At 45.8% G+C, this 12895-nt stretch overlaps 2 protein-coding genes and 1 pseudogene across 11 annotated transcripts; 1 reads left to right on the forward strand and 2 right to left on the reverse strand.

The window, feature by feature from the left end:
• Positions 423 to 2529, reverse strand: LOC8065581 (probable serine/threonine-protein kinase PBL17). Its single transcript, XM_021449734.1, has 5 exons — positions 2110 to 2529; positions 1675 to 1991; positions 1297 to 1566; positions 1050 to 1173; positions 423 to 934 (listed from the first exon to the last, which is right to left on the reverse strand). Exons 1-5 carry the CDS (start codon positions 2213 to 2215, stop codon positions 603 to 605), a joined length of 1149 nt encoding a protein of 382 aa, XP_021305409.1. The 5' UTR covers positions 2216 to 2529; the 3' UTR covers positions 423 to 602.
• Positions 2777 to 7748, reverse strand: LOC8065582 (squamosa promoter-binding-like protein 12). 10 transcript variants are annotated; one of them, XM_021449730.1, is made up of 5 exons: positions 7204 to 7748; positions 5291 to 5930; positions 4699 to 4835; positions 3736 to 4005; positions 2777 to 3335 (listed from the first exon to the last, which is right to left on the reverse strand). In XM_021449730.1, exons 2-5 carry the CDS (start codon positions 5905 to 5907, stop codon positions 3037 to 3039), a joined length of 1323 nt encoding a protein of 440 aa, XP_021305405.1. In that variant the 5' UTR covers positions 5908 to 5930; positions 7204 to 7748; the 3' UTR covers positions 2777 to 3036. The 10 variants fall into 10 exon arrangements, with proteins under 10 accessions (XP_021305405.1, XP_021305400.1, XP_021305407.1 ...); XM_021449725.1 differs by having other exon boundaries at positions 5291 to 5997; positions 7204 to 7746; XM_021449732.1 differs by lacking the exon at positions 7204 to 7748 and adding an exon at positions 6919 to 7167.
• On the forward strand, positions 7231 to 10689 carry LOC8065583 (annotated as a pseudogene).

Raw genomic sequence — 12895 nt, forward strand, 5'->3', positions numbered from 1 at the left:
CCCCCCCCCCCCCCCCCCCCTCCTATCTCCTCTCCCCAGCCGCCGCTCCAACTCTTCCCCTCCTCCAGCCACCTTCTCTCCCCTTCCGACCTTCCCCGCAACAGCGCCACAGCACAAGGTCAGAGCAGCACGAATGGACGAGGCGTAGATGCTTTTTTTTATTTTATGAACATGTGTTGAGATAGACTCAGTTAATTTGGTTACAATCAGAACCGAACCAAAACCAAATTTCCCGAGTTCTCACTTTTAAAAAAAAAACGACCAATCGCTGTTTTCTGGGAACCAACTTGTGTCGCAACCGTAGAACCAAGCCGAATATGCCCAGGCCTTGTCAGGAAGCTGTTTATTCTCCCCAAATGCATCATGAGGAAAGTGAGGGTATCGTCGATCAGTGGTGCTGTACAATAGCGTCCGAGAAAAGCTGCTCAATTGTTTTTTATTCTTTTCAAATTTATTAATAATTTTATACTCCATGAATATATCGATACAATCAAATGATTACACCAAAACATGTCACGCATATATACCCGTACACCTAATTAAGTCGTATGCCGTCCCTACTACCTATGGCACGATCTCGCCGGCCGGCCGACCTGCCGGTCTCACCGCGGCGGGGCGTCGTCGGCGGCGGCGAGGACGGCCTCGAGCGTGGTGACGACCCTGGCCATGGACGGCCGGACCTTGGGGTTCTGGCTGAGGCAGTCGTAGGCGAGGCGGGCCACGCGCTCCAGGCCCATCTCCGAGCCCACCTCGCCCATCCGCCGGTCCAGGATCCGCTCCAGCTTCTTGGGCCGGATCAGTATTGGCCGGGCCCAGTCCACCAGGCTGCCTTCGCGGGCCCCCGCCCTGCTCGGCTCCAGCGCGCGCCGCCCCACCAGCATCTCCAGCAGCACCACGCCGAAGCCGTACACGTCGCTCATCACCGTCAGGTGCCCTGCAAGCATTATCGCATTGCATTGTCCTGTCACTGCAGCAGCCAGCAGCGGCGGCCGCCGGCGGGCAGGCAGCGATCGACGTCGTCAGGGAAGAAGAGAAGGTACGGTACCTACCGGTGGCTATGTACTCCGGCGCCGCGTAGCCGTAGGTGCCCATGACCCTGGTGGACACGTGCGTCTCGCCGCCCATTGGTCCCTCCTTGGCGAGCCCGAAGTCCGACAGCTTGGCGTTGAATTCCTGGCAGATCGAGAGAGAGAGAGAGGTACGGCCGGTGGTGAGTCTCTGATCGATGCTTTTAATTGGTGGCCGCCGCCGGCGCCGGCCGCCGGAATTGCAGTGCAACGACGATTAACAACGAACCGCGTCGAGCAAGATGTTGGAGGTCTTGAAGTCCCGGTAGATGATGGGGCGGTCGGGCCCGTGGAGGAAGGCGAGGCCCCTGGCGACGTGCAGCGCGATGGCCAGCCGCGTCGTCCACGACAGGCTGCAGGCGCGGCGGAACAGGTGGTGCTCCAGGCTGCCCTTGGCCATGAACTCGTACACCAGCAGCCGGTGGTCGTCCTCGCAGCAGTAGCCGATGAGCTCCACCAGGTTCGGGTGGCTGTACTGCCCGAGGTAGCTCACCTCCGTCTGCAAGCATGTCGTCGTCCACGGACAGGACGTGGGTAGTAATCAAGATCATCGACATTAATTCATGGAGATGCATGGAGACATGGTCGATGGATGCCTGAGCCTGACCAGCCACTCCCTGTCGCCCTGGAGCCCCTCTGGGTTGAGCACCTTGACGGCGACCTCCGTGGGCGGGTACCCCTTGCGCACGGCGCCGTCGATGACCCCTCTGTAGACGACGCCGAAGCCGCCCTCGCCGACGATCTGCCCCGGGTTGAAGTCGCCGGTGGCCTTCCTGAGCTCGTCGTACGTGAAGAGCTTGAGGCGGCCGTACGCCGACATGGTCCGGAACTCCTCCACGTCCTTGGGTACGGCCAGCACCAGCATCCCCTCCGACCCCACCTTCCTGAGCTTCGAAGGGGCCGCCGCCGGCCTCGGGGCCTCATCTGCGTGGCGCGATCGGGAACGCAGATCATATATATATCGAGCATGGATGCAAAGCGGCGGACGGAATCGAGGCCGACTCCCTTGAGGTCAGGGACTCAGGTGCGTCTGCGTACGTACCTCGACGGCGGGACGACGACGACGACTGGCGCGGCTGGCGGATGTCGCCGCAGCTAGGGAGGATCCAGCGATGCATTTTCCGGAGGAAGGATATGTTGCTGATCATTCAGCTTGGGTTGGGTCGCTCGGTTGTTCCTCCCTGCTGGCCGGCCGGCGGCTGTGTCGATCGGGGCCGGGGGCGGCCGACGCAAGCGACGGCAGCCTCCGACCACGCGCGCGCGCACGCCCGGGAGAGAGACGGCAAGGTGTGCTCTCTCGGCCGGCCAGGTCGATGCCGATGGAGGAGGCACGGTGAGCTGCTGGGAGAGACAAATGAATAGGCAGGGACCGGAGACGAGCGGCGGAGGCAATGGTCGGAGCAGGGGGCGGCCCGAGCTTTTGGGTGGTGGCCAGCCCGCCTCGCCCCCTGCCTGCTTTGCCTTAATTTGGCGGGCAACAGCGAGCGATCCGGCACGCGCTCACGCGCCTGCTCCGTGCATGTTGGTCAGCCCCGGAACTAGTACTGATACTACTGAGCAAAAGACCATATTGATGGGCATCTGAGCAAGCTCGATGTCATCAAACATGTCCAACATTACCAACCATGAATTTCACTTCAATAAACCTGCTTCAGCAGCAGCAGAAGCAGAAGCACACAAGTGGTCCTAGTAATTAATAATTCAAATACTGGTGGGAAAACGAGCAAAAAAATTAAGATTTTGTCTCCTATTGTTCCTGCATCTTCACCTCACTCATCCCCAATGATAGAGGAACTCACATTGTGCAAACATGTCTGTGCCCGTTCTGATCAAAACAGCTAAATTAAACATTGTCCAAAGACTGTCACCGGCAAATTCAAACCAGAGCCACAGATTGCCATCAAAATGCCTAGCCAGAAGTTCCCAACCAGGTCCTCGAGATGGCATCAGATACATTTATCTTTCACTTTCACCATGTTCGGAGGTGCGCCAGTTCCTGAATCTGAGGTGCAGGTCCGTCGAGTGGGGGATGATCGTCTTGCCAGAACCTTCCCAGGGACGGGTCAAGAGGATGCCTGGCGGCGGTGTTGGAGACAGCAACGGTGGCGAGGGGCGGCAATGCACCAGCATCTGCGTGAGAAGGAGGCTGCTGGATGACGGCTGAATTTGAGCCCCAAGAACCGTCTGACAGAAGAGAGAGAGCACGCCCAGGTTCTGGGGCTCCGTTATTAGAGTTGGAAGCGGTCGCCGAAGCTTCCACACCTGAAACTATCACAGATGTAAAATGCGCATCAGTAGCACCGAATTGTATGGAATACTAAAATGTACACCACCTAGTGAAATCATCACTGGTAGAAAGTGTAACGTTAATAGTATTATGCGAATTGGAACCACAAAGAACAAGATGCTGGTCAGTGTCGTGAAAGTTGAAACTGCTAGGAATTAGAATGGTAGTGTACAGAACATATTGTGATGTCACCTAAAAAGCAGTGCTTACTGGAGAATAATAATTCAAATAATGCGAGAGATCATCTGCACAGTTTCTTAGGAATTGTAAGAGCTGATCACACTCAGATACTTCATCAACATGGTTAACTTTTTAGTGCTGTCAGGGTTCACTGTTTAACCTTCTCAAGTTCAGTAACAGATCCGTAGATTAGCAAAGTACCTTGGTTAAGAACCTTTGTGTTAGTTCCCTTGAATGGCATGAACCTATCGAAGTTATGATGATGTCCAGTGTGCGCCACAACACTAGTTGATATCTGGGGGGTTGAGAAATGCAGCTCATCCAGGCCTACTGTTTTTGTTGGCTGCACTGACAGATGTTTTGTTTCCATAAATTTGAAGCCTCCCGAGTTATCCCACGGAGATACTGCATTGCTTCTCACTTGGCCATAGAGAGGTTGACTAAAGAAAAGATTTGTCCGGTGGCTTGTATCTGCAAATGCAAATAATACCATCATTAAGACTAAAATGTTTCTATAAGAACAACAACAACAACAAAGATTCAGTTCCAAGGAAATTGGTACTTGGCTAACTAAAATGTTTCTGCACAAGGGGGGAAAAAAGACATCAAGAGAGAAACAGGAACATGCTAAGGATAATCCCACTAAGGTGCTGTTCAGTTACCATGTTCCCGGCCTGGTTTGGCCAGGAATGGTTCCCGCGCTATTCAAAATACTGAAGAAATGACGGGCCAGGAATGGTTAACCGAACGAGGCCTAAAAGTGAAGTTATACAGTCATGGTATGTGGTGACTAAAAGTGTCATGAAGTTGGATAAGTCCTTGACTAACACGGTGAATATGAATTTGTAAAGATCTGAAGTCTGAACTGATGTTTATTGGTACTGCTTGAAACAGGTATCATCAATATTTTGAGAAGCGTAAATTGACTAAAGATTTTGCATTCAATCGTCAATCTGAAAATATGGGCAGAACCGCTCAACAAGTTATAATAGCAGATTAGCCATTTGATACCTATATAAAGTGCTCTCTTTTTTTGCGGGAAGTATAAAGTGCTCTTTTAACATATAAGATTCAGAAGCAGGCTGCGTAGAAAAGTAAAGAGGTACTGAATGAGTAGCATGTAGCTCATTAGCTTAGAAGGTGTTTTTGAGAGTTCAGTACTACCATAAAACATTGACGAGAGCCGTGATGAATTGAATGAAATTGCATCTGCCTGTGGCTTCCTCCTTCGTGCATTATGATGAGTAAGACGCCTACGACAGCTTCGTTTGTTCTGATCAAACTCCGCCAAACCATGAAACCTACAAGCAGTGAAGGATTAAAGAAAAGAGGGAAATGAAGCTTCATTATGTCAATAACAGATCAAAATGTAAATTTTAGTTATAAGCTTGTCTGCAATTTCCCCTTCTCAAGATGCTGGCACTCATACACCATTGCAACTAGCGCCAGAAACAAAAGGAAATGCCAATTTTCCTTCACTATTCATTTCATGCTAGCGTTCCTGTACATCTTAATCAGCAAAGGATAAATAACCATAAATATCATGAGTCTGAGCCAGCAGAATAATTGAGCATCATATAGACTAGCACTCACTGTCCATTTCGGTCTACAACTAAAGTGGGGTGGTATTGCTTTCAGCTGGTCACATTATCAAAGCTTCCTCCCTTTAAAGATGCCAAAAATTGTAACTTGGAAAATACAAATAGAAATACTTTAGAATGAAACAGAACTCAGTGCAAATGTAAGGAAATCTCACCGGCTACACTGTTGGCAAAACCGGCGCTCTAGACCAGCAACAACCACCTTGGGAGCTTTAGAATGAGCTACACAGACTTTGTGCTTGCGGTTGTAATCTTTAGCAGAAGACAGGTCAACTTTGCAACCTTCAACCTGACAGTACCAGTTCTTTGCATTCTGCTGAGACACCTTAGTCTTCTTGACCACGGTGACTGCAGAAGTAACATCTGAAGGTGCAGAAACCTTGGCCTCCTGTCCTCCACAGACATTTTCGAAGTAAGCCCTTTTTCCAAGCTTGAGGCTGATCAGTGGCTCTCCTTGGCTGAAGGCTATCATTGACGATGGAGAATTCCCTGAGTCATCGACTCTGCCATTGGTGCCCGTGTTCTTAACATGCCTTTGAACAGCGGCAAAATTGAACTCTAAGCTGTTCCCTACTCCAGATGGTGAATCAATGGATGCTGAAATAGAGCTCTTGGATGAACCATGCCCTAGCTCTGAGCTAGAAGTAAGAGTACCACCAGATGAATTAGCAGATCCATGCCTTGTAACTGCATTCGAGACAGATGGCACTAGATGTTCCCAATCCCACACCATGGAGTTCTTCTGATTCCAGTTCATCCCGAAAGAACCCATTACCAGAACTGAAGATCTCAATCCTGCCAAGAAGAAGAATTAGAAAATCTCAACTGCTCCCCCAACCTGTGTATGTGAAAGCTGGCAGAACTGCATGGAAGAATAGAAAGAATAAATGTCAAAGACAAAGTGCGGAACTGAAACAGATACAGATGGAGTAAACTCAACTGCTTATAAACTTATAATTCGCAAAAGATAAACAAGTACAAAAAGACTCTGCCAATGAATCATGTGCAGCTCATTTAGTGAGAGAATCACGGCAAGAACAGAATGACTAGACAATAGGATAGGGGGAAAAAAAAGATCAGAGACCTCAAATCCCTTTCCCTGACGAAACAGAAAGAACACAACCAAATCCTCCGCCTATTCCTGAACCTCTTGTTGCCAATCAGCAACACCGCACAAGCCTTGAAGTCAAACTAACTCAGCGAGATGAAACCAGGAATCGTGGCATGCCAATCGTCTGGCAACTAAAGGAGCTGCGACAGCATTACCGTCGACTGAGCTCTCACCTGGCCTTTGAGGTCTCTATCATGCATGCCTCCCCTATCCTCAGCGGCTCAGCCCCATCTAGGTTGGCCCTATCCTATATCCCTATCCACCATCACAACCACCCACGTCTTAACCCTCTCTAACCTTTCGCAGCAATTACCTCAGCACTGCATTATTTGCACTGCCTTACTGTTCCCACCAACACAAGAACCAATAGGCACCGAATCCAGTTGCTTTTGGGGAGGCAACCAAGAGGATGCAAACCATAAGAAAAGGAATTTTTTATATATATACAGAAAAAAGGGGAGGGAAATGCTGGATGTGGAATCAAGCATTTAACCCCCTTTACTCGGAAGAATCTTTTATTCGATTAAAATTATACCTGGCACTGGCAGGCACAAGAAAAACCAAGAACCATGAGAGTTTTCAGCTAAAAAAGAGAAGGGACCCAAGAAAGCGAAAGCAAGAAGACAAAGATCCATCCAACACACACGCACGAGATGGCAACCTTTCTCCTACCTCTGTGTCCATGAACCCCACCTGATGCAGGAAGTCTGCCTCACCATACAGTTACAGGCTACATCAGCCAGCATGCACATCAGCACATGCCTCAACCACCCCACTGCTCCAAAAAAAAAAAGGAAGAAAGGGAAGAACTGGACAGTGAACAACCCCAAGATGGCCGATTCCCTTTTCCCAATCGGAGCAAGCATCTCACTGAGTGAGTAAGTATGGGGAAAGATCTATAAAAAGAAGGAACAATATATTCTAATTTACTACAAAGAAAGCATATTAGTTCCTAACCTGGTTGCAGGGGGGGGTGCTGGTGCTATGAATATGAAGCCATGGGGTTGCTTGCTTTTCTACCTACGCTCTCCAGATTCCACAGTGCCACTGCCAAGTGCCAACAGCTGCTCGCTCCAGCTCCACCAAATGATGTTTGGTCTAGGCTTTTTCTTTTCGTGCTCCAGGAATCCAGGGTGATCTTTGCTTTGCAGCTGGTGTTTGGTCTGATCATTGGCGTCATGGGCAGTGTATAAAGGGTAGGGCAGGATTCAGACTGGTGGTGGGTAGAGGACAAAGCCACTACAGTTCTCATCAATCAGTGTGCACAACAGCAGGATCATGTGCAGGTTGGGTGGGCTATGAAGGGGAATGGGGAAATCTGAAATCTCATGGCCTCACATCCCCCTCCCTGGTCAGATCCTCTACAGCGTCTCCACTGTTACATGTCGCCGCCTCCGATTGGGCAAAGCGAATCGAAATCAGCAGTGAGAAATCTTCTCGCGCTGGCAGGGCAGCTGGTTGGTAATGGTTGGCCTAAAAACAGGGATTTTCTTTTGGGAAAACGGGAATAGCAAGTACCGATGCTAGTTTGCCTTTTCCCTGCAGAAATCTGGCCCCCTGTATTTTTCTACTGCAAGAGGAGCGAGCAAGGACAGATCAGTGCCCCAACTGTTGCTCTCAAACATGAGTTGGCACATGGAAAAGGATAAACAATACCCTGTTGAATACTCCCTATCAAAGTCGTCTAAGACAACGGTCTGCGAAACTTAACTTTGACTTTTTATTTTTATAAAAATATTTATCAAAAAATAATATATTTTTATTTTTATAAAAATATTTTTTAAACAAAATTTATTCATATGGTTTTAATATTTTTAAATTCAACAACCTAAAAATTATTTATGATTTATATTTCTAATGATTGATTTAAACTTTATCCAAAACGACTTCTTTTATGAGTATATAGGAAGTAGCTAAAATCACGGCTTTAGCGAAAAAAATGCAGGGCATTGTGTCATAGGGCTCGTGAGCAAGCACTCTTCTCCTCTACCAAAAGACTTCAGTCTTGTTTAGATGTAAAAACTTTTAGAATTTTAACACAATAGCATTTTTGTTTGTGTTTGTGAAACAGTGTCTAATAATAAACTAACTAGACTCAAAAGATTCATCTCACGATTTTACAGGCAAACTGTATAATTAGTTATTTTTTTAATTTATATTTAATACTCCATGCATGTGCCGCAAAATTCGATGTGACAAGAAATCTTGTAAATTTTTTGAATTTTGAAGTGATCTAAACAGGCCCTTCATTGTCTATGATAAATTTTTTGGTGTAAACGACTCTTTCAACATATATTTAAAGTTTTTGAAATAATTTAAAGTGATGCACATTCACCATCATCGTCGGCTAGTTGGGCAACGATTCGGCTTGTTCGTCCCCTCCTCCTCCCCTCTCTTCACTCTTCTCCCCCAGCCCCAAAACCATTCGACTTTCTACATAGTCGATATAGGCCATATCATTGGTCGTTAGAGACTAGATCCAGCCACACCTCTACTTGATCTTCTTCTCTTTCCGCAGAATTTGCTTCTTTCTTGGGCACTTGGGCATGCTCTTCAGTTGTTTGTGCCATCCCTTAGCCCACCCTTTGTGTTGCTTGTTTCGGTCACTGAAGCCACAGACCTCTCCATGTTGCAACCACCAACTGCCCATCCCTTGCCAGTGGTGGGTGGGTGTAAGTGCTCTTCGTCTGCCGTTGCAAGCCAAATCTGACCATGCATTTACCTAATCTGTCATCCTCCCGGAGGTATTGCTCCTTAGTTGCTAGGGCATGCTCTTCTCGCCCCTTAAGCGGTTTTAGGTGGTTGTTTTGCTATAGCGACGGTAGTTTTGTCCTTTTTTATTTTCGCTGAATCTTTAGAAAATCATAGTAAATCGCTGAAAAATCATAAAATAAAAATTCCAATGTAGTTGAACTCCACATGAGTAGATCTATACAGTGAATATATAATATGGTATGCTTTAGTACAATTTTTTTGTTGTAGCTTTAGATCTATGCTTTTCTGTAATTAATTGGAATAATTCATTGATCTAAAGCTACAACGAGAAAATTATACTAAAGGTTATCATATTATATATTCACCGTGTATATCTACTCATATGAAGTCCAACAAAATTAGATTTTCTATTTTATGATTTTTTTTGTGATTTACTATGATGTTTCAAAGATTCAGCGGAAATAAAAAAACACAAAACTACCGTCCCTATAGAAAAAATAACCACCTAAAACTGCTTGTGGGGGTTAGTTGACCGGTTTTAGAAAGTTCAAGTGGTAGAAAATCCGGTTTTATAGTTTTGAGGATAAAATAGTCTACCCTATATAGTCAAGAGGGTTATATAGACTTCTCCAAGAAAAAATAGAAAGTGTACGGAGTAGGAGTAGGGAGAGTATTTTGTGATTCTGCTAAGCTATATAATAGTTTGTCTTCTATTTTGTTTACAAAATTTCTTTATTATGATATGTTTTCATTCTCTTTCATAATGACTATGTTTTGATTTGGCAAGGTTTGTTAAAAAGAAAGTCTCAGTTTGAGAAGAAACTCTATGATTAGAATAATCTATGTGTACATGCGTCATTTGAGTTCTCTTAAGTTTTCTTAAAATTTGTAGAACACATTAAATAGCTCATATGCTACAATGACTATAGTTGTTGAAGCAATATCTTTGTTGTTCTGACAGGCGTTCCCAGTCACAGTCCGCAACAAGAAGAGAGTAGACTATACTTCCTCCATCTCAAATTATAAGTCAGTCTAAGAATCTTAAAAAAATCATTCTAAGAATATTGAAGAGTTAAAGCATTTTAACTTTGACCAAAATTATATGATAAGGTAATAACATTTATAATACTAACTAAATATTATTAGGTTCTTTATTAATTGTATTTTTATTGTATATCTATTTGATGACATAAATCTTTGTAATTATTTCTCTAATTTTGGTCAAATTTGAGATGCTTTGACTCTCCAAGATTTTTGGAATGGCTTATAATCTGAGATGGAGGGAGTACTTATGAACTGAGCTTAAAAATTTCAAGGTAGTTTTGTTTTGTTAAATTTCCAAGGACAACACCCTTCATGGAGATTACCTTCCTGTATTAAGATACCACTTGCGGTGGTGTTCTTCAAGTGAATGATTAATTAAGGAAGAAAACAAGAAGGTCAAAGGTCATCTAGAGATTCCTGAATTTTCATTTGGCGAGCTTGAAGACTTGGAGGTGACAATATCATCTTGCATGACCCTACTCTAGGCGTCAATTGAATCTATCGATCGCACATTATAACAGATGGTTCTCTTGGTATTTTCTTACATGTTTTTTTTTTGTTTTGTTTCAGGTAAACGTAACATTAAGCGATGGCAAGGATCTCTCCTCGGACGACAAAGCTCAGATCTGCAAGGATATGAAGTCCTTCCTTTCGCCCATCCAGGAGAAGGTGCGCGAGTTCTAAAAAAAACAGTGATGTTATTGGTTATTGCACATTGCCATTAATTGTAGAAGGAGTTCATGTTATTGGTTAGCTGCATTCTGACGTTATTACTGATACCAAAGATCAGCAACGAGTGTTTTTCGCGTTGTGGGATGTGAACTAAACGTGGCGGACGCATGTGAAGAGACCCTGTAATTCTGTGTGTGGTTTTGTTTGTGCACAGAACAGAAGTGTATGTGTGGAAAACTGGAAATGCTATATTCGGTTCGTGTTCAGTTAATTACTACTGGATTGAGCAGAGCCCATGGACCCAGTAAGGTTTTTGGGCCTGGCCCATTATACTGATAGAAGTACTACTATAGCTCATGATTAGGACTATCTATGCCTGTGAACTGGGTCATGAATTTATGATAGATCCATATGCCCATTCACTAGTCGACAGAGAAGATGGCCTTTCATTACCATGATGATGATTAGCAGATGCACATACTGACAGAAAGGAGGTTTATATATAGATAAAACAATACAAATAATAATAATAACAGTAGAAACATGCTTTGGGACAGGGTGCGTGGTGTGGTTACACTGACAGTGAGCCATGCCACCGAGCATCACCATCCGTGGCTGGCCACTGTTGGAGATCCAAGGACAGTGGGAGCGGCAAAATGCAGCATCATCTGATGAGATTAGGGCCTTGTTTAGTTTCCAATTTTTTTAAAAAATTTTCCGTCACATTGAATCTTTGGACACATGCATATAGCATTAAATATAGATAAAAATAATAAATTACACAATTTATCTGTAATCTACGAGACGAATCTTTTAAATCTAGGTAATCTATAGTTAGACAACAATTACCAAATACAAACGAAATTGTTACAGTATTTAAACCAAAAAAAAATTGCGAACTAAACAAGACCTAATACAAAGTGTTACATTGTATACAAAACAGGGAAAGCAACCTAATCCATTCCAATTCCAATCAGTACTAGGCGTAGGCGTAGGAAAAAGGAATAGGCAAGCGCCATCGTCGTCAGCAGCAACTCCGACAGGCTGGCTACTGTATTGTATCGTATCGTATGCATCGCTGTCCCGTGTCACGGTCAGCCGGGGGGCGCGCGGAGTTGAGTGGCGGAACGGATGGCTCGCGGCGGCCGGCGCGTCGCCGTCACGCCTCTCGTGGCCGATACTGATGCCCCGTCTGCTGCTGCAAGTTGCCGGCTCGCCCCGAAATTGATTCTGTTGCACTTGTACAATTAAGGTCCTGAAATCTATATTGTATAATACCACAAGTGTATATTTGTGGATTTGTGCTGCCTGGTGCTCGACGTTTGCAGGTGAACAACGATTATATTGCATCTGCGCATCATAACGGTCCTGCTCGCTGCAGCTATTTTAGGCTGCAAGAAAGCAACTAAAGGCTAACATAGATGACAAACACATAGAGTTTGAAGGATAAATACTCAAAACTCAGGCGTGGATATATATATATATATTAATATATCTTGGGCCATCCTCTGTCGACCGAAGATGCATCAGACGTACGGTAATATGCCCATGAATGGTTTTTTTTTGCAAAACTTATGAAGTTATGATCATGCTCATCTCTAAGCGAAATGAAGACCGCGAGGGTGGCGCGAGCGAGCACACCCCCCAGGGGGGCAAGGGCAAGGCAACACTTCGCGGATGCCAAGAGCTTGGCAGGCTCTGTGGCCTGTGCTCGGCGCCGGGCGGGAGGGACCCCGCGCGTGTGCGTGCGGCTGCAAGGCATCGCGTCTGGTTGGCCGTTGGTGTCCGCAGCCCGACCCGCCGCGCGCGCCATGCATGGTTGTCTGGCTGCTGGTGCTCGTGCCAGCGGCATTGCCTTTCGGGGGAAAGCGACCCGTCCCGAGGGCGAGCAGCGTGTGGCCAAGGCCTCCAGAGTCAGGAGGCACACACGACCGTGTCGCGCTACTCCATGATTGATTAGGTTGTTGGGATGCCACTGGATATACCAAGAGATACTCTAGCTACCATAGCCATAGGAGGAGACCTGATCTGATGCAACAACAACTCAGCACACTTGCCACTAGGAGTATACAGTATAATACTCGTACACTGTGTCTTAGGCTTCTGAATTTTTTTTTGTTTTTGACACTGTAGCATTTTCGTTTCTATTTAACAAATATTGTCCAATCATAGATTACTAGATTCAAAAGATTCATCTCGTGATTTTGGTTTTTGGGGT

This window comes from Sorghum bicolor, chromosome 10 (genome assembly GCF_000003195.3).
Source record: "Sorghum bicolor cultivar BTx623 chromosome 10, Sorghum_bicolor_NCBIv3, whole genome shotgun sequence".
Taxonomy (NCBI): domain Eukaryota; kingdom Viridiplantae; phylum Streptophyta; class Magnoliopsida; order Poales; family Poaceae; genus Sorghum; species Sorghum bicolor.